Raw genomic sequence first — 13,160 nt, 5'->3', positions numbered from 1 at the left:
CCGCCTCTGGTGTGACCACGAATTTTAATAGAAGAATTGATCAAGCCCTAGATCGACTGCGCGCAGGGAAACTGATCAATATTGTAGGTATATTGAGTGTTTGTTTTAGCTTCATGATTTTGAATGGTTTCATAAAATTGATATTTTATTGGGTAATATTTTAATTGATAATGTTGTTTGTTTTTCAGCTGTTAGTCCGTCCAGCCGTAAAGGCGGTTATTGATTGAGAGTAAGTTGTGTAAGGGCGGACTAATCCCCCTTTTTGTTTTTTAATTGTTTGTGCCACTTCCCTTTATCTCCCAGATCGCAGGCCATGCATAGCACTGATTCCCAGCTGCGCTGAGACCCGAATTGTTTGCGGTGTGTGCCACGATTGCAGTGTCGCTAAGCGGGGTGTGACGGGTTGCAGTGTTGTTATTTTCGCACAGTTTGTGTGGTAAGTCTCATGTGCAGCTGGGATATCAGCAGGATGTGTTGTGAGTCCTATCTGGAAATGACTGGGAATTTGTATGTCTAACTCATGTAATAAATAAATGATCAATTTATTTCTTTGCCCCGTTTACTCATCCCTTGTCCTCGGTTACATGAGCAAAGCGGAAAACTGCTGTGCTGATTGAAGAAACAATACATTCAGTTAGTCTTGTGTCTGTGAAAGTGATTCTGTTCCCATTCATTATATTTGCTCGTTTTAGCAGCGCATGAAGGCTTTTCGTGGCTTCTACATTTGTGCATTTGTTCAGGGTGTGGTCTCTGTGTTTTCTGTTCTCTTGCTCTATCTCAATTTTTGGTGTGGAGGACAAGCTGTATTCTGCATACCAGTTAGTATTTAACCTGTCAGTCAGGTGCGTTCAGGATTATCTGGTCATTTAACTAGAGCTGAGCGTGTTAAAGTCACTGCTGGCACAGTCAATTTAGCAAATTGTTTATAATGCCTGTTATGTAAAATTCTGCCATATATGTTGATATCACATTAATAACTATATGATAATACGCTAATAAATGTTTTATATTTTGCAGCAAAAAATAATGAGGTGTACATGGTTAATTAAAGGTATAAAAAGGTGTTTTATTTGTTAGACAGTTAGTAGTGAAGTTGTTTTATTTTTAAGACAGGAGAATATTCAAAATTTAGTTTTATTATTAATTATTTCGGCGGATGAAGCGTGCCCTGTGCTGTCATTACGTGGATGAAGTAGTAGCTTTCTTGAACGTTCCTCGTTCACTGTGTGTGTGTGGGTTCAGAGATCCCACACACACACAGAGATCCGCAGGGTAGCTGTCCTTCGGGCATCTTGAGCAACACAGAACACAGAACACTGCACACAGAAACACAGGAGAGGTGAGTGCGCTGCGGTTTGGACCAAAAAGCGGGAGAAAACTGATTTCTTCTGTTCATGAAGACTTATTTACAAGTTGGGTGAGGAAGGGCTACAAGAAGCATGCTTGCTAACTGAAATGTTAGCTAGGTTAGCCGTGAGGATGGTGATGAAGCGCAACGCCGGCATGTTTGTTACGTAGACATTGAAGTGCTGCCATTTAAAAAAAAAAAACAAAAAAAAAACATTTAAATTAAAACTGTGCTTGTGTTGAATTCGTTAGGATTATTGCCGCCTTGGTTCGCTGTGGTTAATATAAAATAGTCAGTGAAGATTTTTAATAGATTTTTCCCTCGCTTGTCATCAGAAGCCTCTAACCGGTTTAGCTAATGTGTACTCAGCGTGAACCAGCAGGGACCTGGAGCTTCTGTGCCCTCATACTCCTTTTTTGGTATTATTATTATGATGATGTTGTCCATGCTGGTTGTTTTGCCAGGTTTGACCAAACTAAAAAGGACATTCCTCTGTATTTTATTTCTGTCTTGGTTGTTTTGAAAGTACATATTGTCCTTTTAGTTTACTTTTTCTGAAATGCAGGATTTTATATTGTTTTCATTTTAGTTTCATACATTTTATATAAGTCTGCTAATACATGTAATTTACTTTTAGGGTAAGGGGTTCAGACTATGCTGAAAGGTCATGGTGGTAAACATATGAAGTGTAAGTATGTCCTGTCCATAGTGTTAGCTTTGAGGAACACCATGCAGATACTAGCAGATACTACAGAAACAAGGTGATTTAGCACTTTACAAAAAATGTTGAACCCGACCAAATATGGGATTTTGTTGATTTGTAAATTCAGTATTCCAATATATTGGCCAATATTTTTTATTTTTTATTTTTTTACATATTTACATAACATTTGTGGTGTTATTTACTCCTTTATGCTCTGCCCGACCTTGCTGGGATCAGTTGTTGTTGTTGCTTTCCAAAGATTTTACCAAAGATGGTAAAATCCAAGGTAAAATCCAAGCCAAGGCTGGACAAATTACGCAATGTTAACACTCATAACATGGGTGATATCCTATCCCTTTCTTTTTAAAATTCCATCTACTGGATGATATAAATTCTGATGGTGACTGATTAGATCAGTTGGTAAGGCTGTAACATACATTTATTCATTCGTCCTTTCACCATTCAGAGCTGCGACTGAGCTCTGCCCTGGCAGGCTGTGCTGGGGGAAGTTGTGGTTACGGATTGTGGTTGAATTTCAGAGGTGGGTCGAGTATCCAAAAATTGTACTCAAGCAAGAGTAGCATTACTTTAAAATATTATTACTCAAGTAAAAGTGAAAAGTAGTCTTCAAAAAAGTTACTAGAGTAAAAAAGTACTTGGTGAAAAGACTAAAGTAGCGAGTAACTGTTTGAAATGTCCGATTTTTATAAATAAATGCTATCAGACAAACAATAAATAAATATACAAATTTTAGTATTTTCAAAAGGAATATATGTAAAAAGATCAACAAAATAAGGCACAACAATTCTAATTTCAAGATTTCAGATTTTCACAACATTTTTCAAACAAGCTTTTTTCACCAATACCTACAGTAAATAATATAAATATATAAACAGTGCAAACAATTTCCAGTGACAAGATATGCTGTAAACTTTATATTCATTTTTGCTCCAAATGGCACAGCAGCCTCAGAGAAAACATTAGAACGAGGTATCTTCATCATATGTACATACAAGGCAGCTCAGTTTACCATAAGTTGTATGGGTGTGCATCTATTTCTGCATATTTAGCAAAAATGTGCCATTTCTTCACTCAGTGAGGTGATGGTAAGCTTCAGCAGCAGTTTGCTCTCAAGGTTCTTGCTGTGAAGCTGTCACTGTTTATCAGTGAACAGGAGTCCTGCATGACTGAGAAGTCCTTCACAAGCTCCAGATGCAGGAAGAGCTGTATTGATTTTGATCGACAGCTTCTTGATGTGAGGAACGCCATGCAATAGAGCCACACCTCCAGTGAATGGACATGAAAGGTACCTCTCCAGTTCCCGTGCTTCTGGCTTTCCTGACCCCATGGATCCATCATCTTAGTCGGTTAGGCTGCTGTTTGCGCTGGCCTCATCCAGCTCTGTGTCGAGGTGATGTCTGATGAAGTTGAGACCTGTGGAAAGATATAAGGTTTTCAAAAGAATTAGCTCTGGCCATTATAGTGCTGTATACACTGCAAAGCTGTGGATGTTTGGCAAGAAGATTCGATCACACTGGAGATGTTTTTTTTTTTTACTAACTCTTGTAGAAAAACAAAATCTTGTCATTCATATCCCGCACAAACAGTTTGCAATGAATTCCAGATTAACCCATATGGAAAAGATATATATATAAATCTTATAAAGTTTGTATCTGTCTTGTGTGAAACTTGTATGAAAAGCATATAAGAGTGAAAATGGATATAAGATCCCTTGAAAAATTATATAATGAAACTTGAATGTTTTGGATACTTACTAAAATGTATGAAAGTAATGAGAAAGTGGCCACTTTCATGAGTAAATCATGTAAGCCTTATATAATTTACTCATGAAAGTGGCCACTTTCATGAGTAATCGCATAAGTTTTTACTATTTCTTTTCCATATGGGTTAAGTTTAAAATAAGAATGCGTGCAAGGCTAAGCAGTGCTAGCCAATAGATCCTCCTGTTTGGCTGTTACTCTGGGAAAGGACGAGAAAGACATTGATGGAAGCGTGACTGGAGCTGCGATGTAGCCTATATAATATTTATATTGTACGAACATGATAATTCTGTTTATTGTAATAACGTGATATTATATTGATACGCTTCCGTATCCGAGGCTTTTCAATGTGGCCTCACAAAATTATCACGACTACAACAACCATGAAAAGAGTTGGATGGACATTGCTGCTCAATCACAGCTGCCTGGTCAATGTTTTTCATCAATTTAGCAAAGTTGACGGTGGTGGTGTGTGTGCCTGTGTGAGTGAGTGAAAGACAGAGAGAGGGAGAGCGAGAGACAGATTTTGTATGATAAGCTTCATGTTATGAATGCACAGTTTGAGCACTCAGGTCGTATCAGGCCGTATAGTGTGAGACCCTGCATCGTGGCCTATGAACTTCTACCCATAAATTCATATGGATATTTCACCATCTATCACCATTCAGACACAGAGTCTGTGATACCTTATTTAACAGGATTTTATGCATTTTCTTGTTATTTCAAGCCTTTTGATGAACAAAAATCTGTTTTTCAAGTTGGAGTAAATCAACCCCCGCTTGAACAGGTTTTATGTATTTATTTTCTATATCTATTTATCTTTTTCTTATCGCTGTGGGTGCCAACAAAAACCGCATCATTGTGCTTTTGTCACATGTTAGCATGCTTGTAACAATACTGCTGCATGTCGCTCGTCTTACACCCATTCATAAAGTAATATGTTGCCAAGAATCATATGCTAGTATACATCCACACTTAAAACCAGAACCACTGTGAAAGCTGTGTCATCTTTTAAATACAGTCTGTCCAAATCAGGTTTGTAGTTGAAATCAACAGTGCAGAATCGTGCAGAGCGTTGTACCAAGTTTGGTCCCAATACTTTATATGATAAAATATAAGGTAAGCTTAACTCTACAGGTTAGACACACACACAGATGTTTTTCTGTAGCCCTGTTGTTATTTTACACCAATACAGTTGTGTTTATGGTGATGTGCTCAGTTGTAACATCTCCGAAAGGTTAGATTTGGTGATGTTTCTGCTAAAAAGTGAAATTTTCAGTTGTCATTCTGAGTGAGACAGACTGAGGTCATGGCATTACTTCTGTTCAGCTTTGTGAACACATGACTCGGTGGTTGCACAATGCTTTCTGTTAAAAAAAAGAAAGTGGTTAGATTTAGGAGTTAATGACGTCATTCTTGAAAGTCTTTGAAAATCTGAATTTCCTCAGTGACTGTAACTGTGCTGCTTCTTTAAAAGCTGTCAGGTAAGTCAAAGTAAGGTTTATGGCTGCTGTGATAAGATATGTGTAATCACCTGATAAAGCACAGCTATGTCATGTGATATCTTCTGGTTTATCAGTGGTCTGTAAATACGTTTTTGGTTGGTAGTTCTAGTTTAGTATAGTATTGTTCTCGATTCTCGGGTTAGTCAATCTTCTATTCCTCAGTTTTTATTGTTTGCTGGACAACATACAAGAGTGAATTGAACCCTTGGCCTCCTCGTTCCCCTCCTCCCTGCTCACTCCCCCTCAGCTGGTTGGCTATTTTTTTTGAAGGATGAAGTAACAGCTTGTTGGTCAGTTGATTAGAAATGGAAACATTTTAAAGTTCTGTTTGTCATTTACTCAAAACCCATTGGCTGTAAGTGTACACACAGTTTGGAGTTTCTCGAGGAGTGCAACAACATTGAATTATACAAGTAAAAATTGGGAACTCTGTTGAAATGTTTCACATTACTGACATTTTCAGAAGTACATTTATCTGCCCCTAAGACCTGCTAACCAAGTGTGGATGGAAAAATAATGATCAGCTACCAGATGATGCTCATGTGCTTTTTTTTTTATTTTTTATTTTTATTTCTTTTTCTTTGTCAGAACGTCAATGCAATGCTGCTCCTCAGACGCTGCCACAGGCTGAATCCAATTGGCCCGCTCAGCATTGACAGGTACATTATTATAACAACGTATTTCTAATGTTTATTTCATATAATTTACTTCATTTTTACTTGTGATGTAGCTCAGTAGCTGAGCTCCACTAAGACAACTTTTTCTGGTTAACAGACTGTGTACCTGCAAATTAATTTAGTGTTACGAGTTTTTAGGTTACGTTTTTAGTGTACAATAAATCTAAAAGCTTGCACTTTATTTTGGTGCTACAGTAGCAATTAGCAACAGATATTCCAGGTTTTTCCTGGTGAACATTTAAAACTGACAGAAAACTGACAACTACAGGATGTCTTAGTTTTGGTTTTTTTTGTCTTGCATTGTGCACTTCTTCTTTCTGTCACAGGCTTAATCTGTAAACAAATGATGGCTGTAGCTTCCAGTGAATAAAAAGTAAAGAAAATGCAGAAGTGCCTTAAACCTGGAAAGTGTCTGATTGACAAGAACATTTTTCAGCTTAACCCAAACACATTGCCAGTGCAGTAAAAGCATGCATCAGTCATGGATTGGCCATCCCGGAGCTCAGACCTCAACTTTACTGACCCAGTGTGGGATCATTATGACAGAGAACTGAACAAAGAGCAGCCATCTTCCAAAGAAGCGCTTTAAATGTCCTTCAAGAAGCCTAGCCTTCTGAAGACTAGTTAATGAAATGACAAGAAAGCTGCCTAAGAGAGTCAGACTGTGTTTAAGAATGAAGGTGGTCATACCAAACATTCACTTTCATTCTCATTAGAATTTTACTAGTAGGTTTTGCTGTGTGTGTATATATATGTCAAAGTTATATTTCCATTTTTAAAATGTTCTCAGAAATCAGGTGGCACCTGTAGTTGCATCGTGTGCAGTTCGTCTCTGCAGCAGCAGCAATGACCAGAGGTTTCACCAATATGGCTTCAGTGCCAGCTGGAGACACGTCCTGGCAGGACTGCTGGCTGGCACAGGGGCTGTACTAGCATATGGTCTACACCGTCACAAGGTTGCAAACGGACAATATCTGTCCATTTTTACTTTCTTTTTAAAGTTTAATGCACTTTTTTTTGTCATAATTTGCTAAATTATGCTAACTACATATGTTTTTAACCACAGCAGCAAATGAAAATTTAAAATTGCACCGTCTCAGCAAAAATCTTTATCAGCAGATTTTGTACCTTCAGAGTTTGTCAAGCAAAAACAGAGCACTGCCCTGCAAAGTCCACGGTCGTTACAGAAACCCTTTCTCAGCAGTACAACCAGATTAACAGCACCGACAGCATAATTTTCTCAAGCTGCCAAGTCTGACATTTTCTAACTTGAACAGTTAAATGTCAACTGATGTCTTTCCAGGAATTAGGCTGTACCTAATGAGGCTCGTATGCAAGCAGTCAGTGCTAACTCTCAAGGAGCTGCTTACTGGTTGTTTATCTAGTCAAATAAAAAAGGCCACACGGTTTTATGTTAAGGTAGTAAGCAGCAGTAGCGCTTCAAATTTGAAAAGTTGAAAGCTCATGTATTTTCTTCTTTTGACATCCCAGGGAACTTTTTGGTGTTTTTAATATAAGTAGGGAGTATATAGGTCTGTGCATGACCATTAGTTTATTGCTATTTTGATAGAAACTGATGCCTAATGCCTCTTTCTGTGCAGGCTATAGAGAAGAGCTCCCCACTTCCTATCATCAGCCAGGAGGAAGTTACAAGGCATCGCTCCCTGAAAGATGGCGTTTGGGTCACCTACCAAGGCGGCGTCTATGACATTACCGAGTTTGTTTCCATACACCCTGGTGGGGAGAAAATCATGATGGCAGCAGGTGGTGCCATTGAGCCCTTCTGGTCGCTTTATGCGGTACACAATCAGGAGCATGTGCTGGAAATCCTCTCGGAGTATAAGGTGAGAAACCCGCTTGTTTCTGTTGATTTAACTAAAGCGCTGTTACATACTAAGGAGTTAAAATGTACTGCACTGGGGTTTGTTATTCAGTATTAAAAGATCAGGTGTAACCACTGAGCTTGGTTAGAGTTTAACATAATCACCCCTGTAGTAAGTTAGCTAAAGGGGAGCGTGGGTGTAAAAGCTTTAGCAACACTGCTATTCATAGAAATTTACCAGGAAAAAAAACTTTCTTATGGGTGGAAATAGTTGTGTCAAACGGGATATTACACAGTATAGCTGTGTGGAAATTTGCACTTAAACCAAACTGCAGACCTCAACACATGTGTGAGCCTTTCATTTGACATCAACACAGACATACCCACTGCTAAGCTTGCAGAGCTCTTTCTTTTAATAAGGTTCTCACTCAAAAGAAAAGCTGACATAATAATAAAACAGTAGATGCTGTTCATTAGATGTTTTTGAAAAATTGCAACAGAGGTTTATGAGCTTTCGCAGCACATCGCTTGAATTTATCCTTAAATTAACTTTTTAAATGTATGCTGTTCATCTTGCCCTTCTGTTCAGTGCAGACACATATGAAAAGGTCTGCTGCACACTATATACTGAGGAAAACCTCATGGCTGTAAGCTGAATGCTGGCACTCCCTCAAGTGGTCACTGAGGAAAAAATGTGTGGCTGATGTTTTTATTAGCTTCTTGAGCTGAAGAGAAGTTCAGTTGCAGTTTTGGTCTAATAAAATCTTTGTGTTTGTGGTTGATGCAAGATTGGTGAGCTGAAAGCGGAAGACCTGAAGAAGCAATCTACTTTTAAATCATCAGACCCCTACTCTTCTGACCCTGAGCGTCACCCTGCCCTGCGCACCAACAGCCTCAAGCCCTTCAACGCTGAACCTCCGCCTGAAATCCTCGCTGACAGCTACATCACGCCCACTGCTTTCTTCTTCAAAAGAAACCACCTCCCGGTTCCTCAGGTGGACCCCGATTTATATCGCCTACATGTGGAGGGGCTACCCAGAGGAGTGCTCACACTGTCTTTAGAAGAGTTGAAGACTCGATTCCCCAAACACACCATCACAGCTACCCTGCAGTGTGCAGGAAACCGCCGTAGTGAGATGAATAAGACCCGGCAGGTTAAGGGACTGAACTGGGGCTTTGGTGCCATTGGTAATGCGACATGGAGCGGCGCCAAGCTCAGGGATGTCCTGCTGGCTGCAGGTTACGGGCCAGATGTAGCCCAGTGGGCTCGCCACGTTCAGTTTGAAGGACTGGATAAAGAAATAACAGGGAGTGCGTACGGTGCTTCAATCCCTATAAATAAGGCAGTTAGCGAGGAGGGTGATGTGCTGCTGGCCTATGAAATGAACGGCAAGGATATTCCGGCCGACCATGGCTTCCCCATTCGTGTGGTTGTACCAGGTGTAGTGGGCACACGCAACGTGAAGTGGCTGGGTAAAATAGTAGTCAGTGCACAGGAGAGCAGCAGCCACTGGCAGCAGAAAGATTACAAAGGTTTCGCCCCTGGAATAGACTGGGACACAGTAGACTACAAATCTGCTCCAGCCATCCAAGAGCTGCCTGTTCAATCTGCCATTACCACACCTGCAGAAGGCTCCGTGATCGATCGCAGCGAAGAAATGCTGACTGTGAAGGGCTACGCTTGGAGCGGCGGGGGCAGAGAGGTGATACGCGTCGATGTTTCTGTGGACGGAGGGAAGACGTGGAAGGAGGCCAAGTTGAAGAGCAGCGACAAGGAAGGAGATCAAACTTCTCCCCCACTAGGACGAGCTTGGGCATGGAAGCTGTGGGAGATAACGGTTCCTCTTCCTCCAGAGGCCCAAGAGCTGGAGCTCATTTGCAAGGCAGTGGACAACAGTTACAACACGCAGCCGGACACATTCGGTCCGATCTGGAATGTGAGGGGCTTGCTGAGTAACGCCTGGCACAGAGTGAAGGTGAAGATCAGCGAGGATGACGACGAAGAATAGGTTCAGCGGTTGAAGTACAGAAATCAAAAGACTTGGAGCTTAAACAGAGTCATCTCAGAGTGGGCTCTTTTTGTCTTTTTTAATTACATTTGTGTCATGGACTCAGCAAATGTAGGATCAACCAGGAGTAGCACTACATTTTGAAATATTTTTGACAAACAGCCTTAAAAATTTATTCATTTTGTTGCCTGGGAGATTTGCAGCGGTACACACATGGGATGAAGCTCAAGGCTGTGAACAGCCAAATTCAATTATGTCTGGTTATCTCCATTTATTAGTCACTGTCTTTTATTCTTAAGCAAAACTGTGGTTCAGTTTGACTCTGAAGCTCTGTGGTTTATAATGATGAAGCATTTATTTTTTATAATCCATATTTATAACACTGAAGATGAACTTAGAGCTATTCAAAGAAAATCTACCTGTAGTAACCATCTCGTTGAAGTAATCGATGTTTGGCTTAGGTTAGCGCATCAGTGGTGGACTGTGGCCTCTGACTAATCATGCTGTGGGCCTGTCCTCTGCTCCTTCAGAGGAGATATGAAATACAAAACTATAGTGTGAAGTTCCAGCTGAAGTCCAGCTGTGTACAGGACAACGCTACAGCGCAGCAGAGGTCCCTGTGTGGTAAGGAGAGGCCAGAAAAAATATACTGTTGAGAAGTGAGTGCTGGAAGTGAGGACGGGGGGAATAATATGTAGGACCAGTAAAATGTAACGGTTAGTCATTTTAGCATTTGTTTGAAGAACTGGAGAAACTGCAGGTTTTATTTTTTTACAACATTATGAAAATATGCCGATGCACTGCTCTTAAGTCTTATTAACAGGTGGATTATATTTGAAAGTGTGAGAATCATGAAATGTATTTAACTGCTTACAATGAATAAAGACTTGGACTTTACACTGGCCTACGTCTGGTTATTCAGCCTTTCCTGATTTTGGCCTTTCACACTATTTTTTTTTTTCTCAAATTAATGTACAAGGAATAATTACACCATGATGACAGATGGCTGTTGTTACAGATGGATTTCAGCAACTTTCAGTCCAGCTGGTACACAAAACTCCTCCTGTCAGTCACGTAGCTCTGCTCTGTTTGCTTTAGATACTTACGTGTGTGTGTGTGTGTGTGTGTGTGTGTGTGTGTTGTCTTATGATTTCAAAAGCAGCCCGATCCCAAAAAAGAACACTTTGTACATACTAGTCTTACTCTTCCCTCCTTTTGTTCCTTTTTCCCTTTTAATTACATAACTGTAACTTTCACAACAATGACAAATGCAAATGGCAGGAAGCACAAAGCTGACGCCTGAGGTTTACTGCAAGGTCAGCAAACACGCAGAACTGTCACATTGATGGTAAATGGTAATATTTTGCCAGTATGATGCGAGATTAACATAACTGAAGTCTGCAATACAGTTGTTTTCTTTGTAAAGTTTTATAAAAAGACAAATATTAAGAAAAGATGTTTCACCTCTCATTGAAGATGCTTCTTCATTTCTAAAAACAAATAGTGGAGAAAGAACAACGTATTTAAACCCTAGTGGGGTTTTGGAAGTAATCCTGAGGGTCCTCATATGAGCCAAGTTGTGGGAAAAAAGGCGTGGGTCATTACCATCACCAGGGGTTAAGGGTGAAACCCCCTGTGAGACCTTGCCCCACTCTGCCATGTGAGGTCACCTAAGGAATAGTGTGAGTGTTCATTGAAGATCCTGGGAAGAGATCTCAAGACTGCATTTAGGTGGCTAAAGCTGGTGTAAGTCACCGCCTCTGTTCAATGATGGTTGTTCACATTGGACATTGATAACCTCTTCCACTCCTGTTTCACACCATCTGTCTTCTCGGTCATTGATATGATGAGAAAGAGGTTTTTTTTTTTAAGAACTAAAAGAACTGAAGAAGTCCTGTCAACTTTTCAGGCTCTCGCGCCTACCATGAACCTGGACAGCTGAGACTATAACCTAATAAAAAATGTGGATTCAGACTCCTCTGCTGGTGTAACAGACTGCCTGTGTGGTACCTGTGAGGCTATACGATGCCAACCATGCACTCACATCTTGAGACCAGCTGTTTTACTGCCTTTAATGCTCCTGTACATTTATACCACTTCAGTACACAGCGCTCTATTCCAATCATATTGCAGACATTTTCAAGAATACACATCAAAATACAATCTCAGCCTTCCATCATCTGCAATTTTTTCATTAGATGCCAAAGCAGGGTTGAAAGAAATCAGGAAATCTCCAAAATGAGCTAAGCTCGTCAAAAAGTAGGACTTGCTGGACTGTGCCAAAAAAGTGATTGTCTGCCAAAAACGGATTTCCAGTGTTTCTGTGTATTTTTTTTATGTGTAATATCTTTACATATGTTCGTAAATAGACTTCGGTAAAAAGGGGTTACATAAAGAATTAAAAAATTATCTTTTTTTTAAGTATCTTTACAACTTGTACTTACATTATAACCAATCCGGTCCTTTATCCTCACTTAAAATATTTTTACAGAACTATTGTAATATTTGCTGCCATTTCTGCTGTCCTGTTGGGCAACTTACTCTTACAAAATCCATTTTTAATGTTAATGAGATTTTTTTTACTGCATAAATAAAGGTTATATAAAAGTCACTGCCAAAAACTGATTGCGGCTTCTATCTTGTTACACGAATGTTGTTTGTGGCTCAAGATGACTTTATGTCATCCATAAGGGATGCATTTGACATATGTTTAACATATTATAGCCCAACAAGTTATTTACAGCACTTTAAATATGAGCAATCGCTTTTTGGCAAATACCGGAAATCAGTTTTTGGCAGACAATCACTTTTTGGCACAACACCGGCTTCCCGACTTTTGGGAGAGAAATGTTGTCCCATTCACACAGCTGATTTGAATTTTAGCTGCTCGACAGTTCTGAGTCTTCTTGGTCATGGTTTTCATTTCATGGTGCTCCAGATGTTTGCAGTTGATGAAAGGTTTGCACTGCATGCAGGCCAGCACCCAGACTCTACTATTATGAAGCCATACTGTTTTAATAGTAATGCAGTATGTTGTTTAGCATTAGCTTCCTGAAAAAGACATCATATGAATAAATGAGCACATGTTGCTCTAAATCCTGTACATGGCTTTCAGCATTGACGGTGTCTTTCCAGATTTCCAGATGTAATCTGTCAATTCCAAAGGAACTAATGGACCCTTTTACCATCAATCATTGCAATATGTTTTTATTTACATTTTATACACAATCTCAAGTTCTGTAGTTTGAAGTGGAGTTGTAGAAAAAAAAACCTGAAAAAGATACACATGCAGCAGAAGAAATCGAAAACCAAATC

General features: G+C 39.8%; 1 protein-coding gene across 2 annotated transcripts in view; it reads left to right on the top strand.

Annotated features, from left to right (window-relative positions):
• Nucleotides 1-10,732, top strand: part of suox (sulfite oxidase) — a 14,266-nt gene extending 3,534 nt beyond the window's left edge. The window contains exons 1-5 of one of the 2 annotated variants that reach the window (XM_005739535.1): nucleotides 1,244-1,339; nucleotides 5,926-5,996; nucleotides 6,805-6,970; nucleotides 7,616-7,858; nucleotides 8,625-10,732. In XM_005739535.1, coding sequence (XP_005739592.1) covers nucleotides 5,938-5,996; nucleotides 6,805-6,970; nucleotides 7,616-7,858; nucleotides 8,625-9,845 — 1,689 coding nt within the window. In that variant the 5' untranslated portion in view covers nucleotides 1,244-1,339; nucleotides 5,926-5,937 and the 3' untranslated portion in view covers nucleotides 9,846-10,732. Of the gene's footprint in view, nucleotides 1-1,243; nucleotides 1,340-5,925; nucleotides 5,997-6,804; nucleotides 6,971-7,615; nucleotides 7,859-8,624 lie in introns of those variants that run through there. The other variant, XM_005739534.1, reaches the window with a different exon arrangement.
• Nucleotides 10,733-13,160: the final 2,428 nt, after the last annotated feature.

This window comes from Pundamilia nyererei, unplaced genomic scaffold (assembly GCF_000239375.1).
Source record: "Pundamilia nyererei isolate P.nyererei 1_Seehausen unplaced genomic scaffold, PunNye1.0 scaffold00092, whole genome shotgun sequence".
Classification (NCBI taxonomy): Eukaryota; Metazoa; Chordata; class Actinopteri; order Cichliformes; family Cichlidae; genus Pundamilia; species Pundamilia nyererei.
This window is presented reverse-complemented; position numbering and strand designations above follow the sequence as displayed.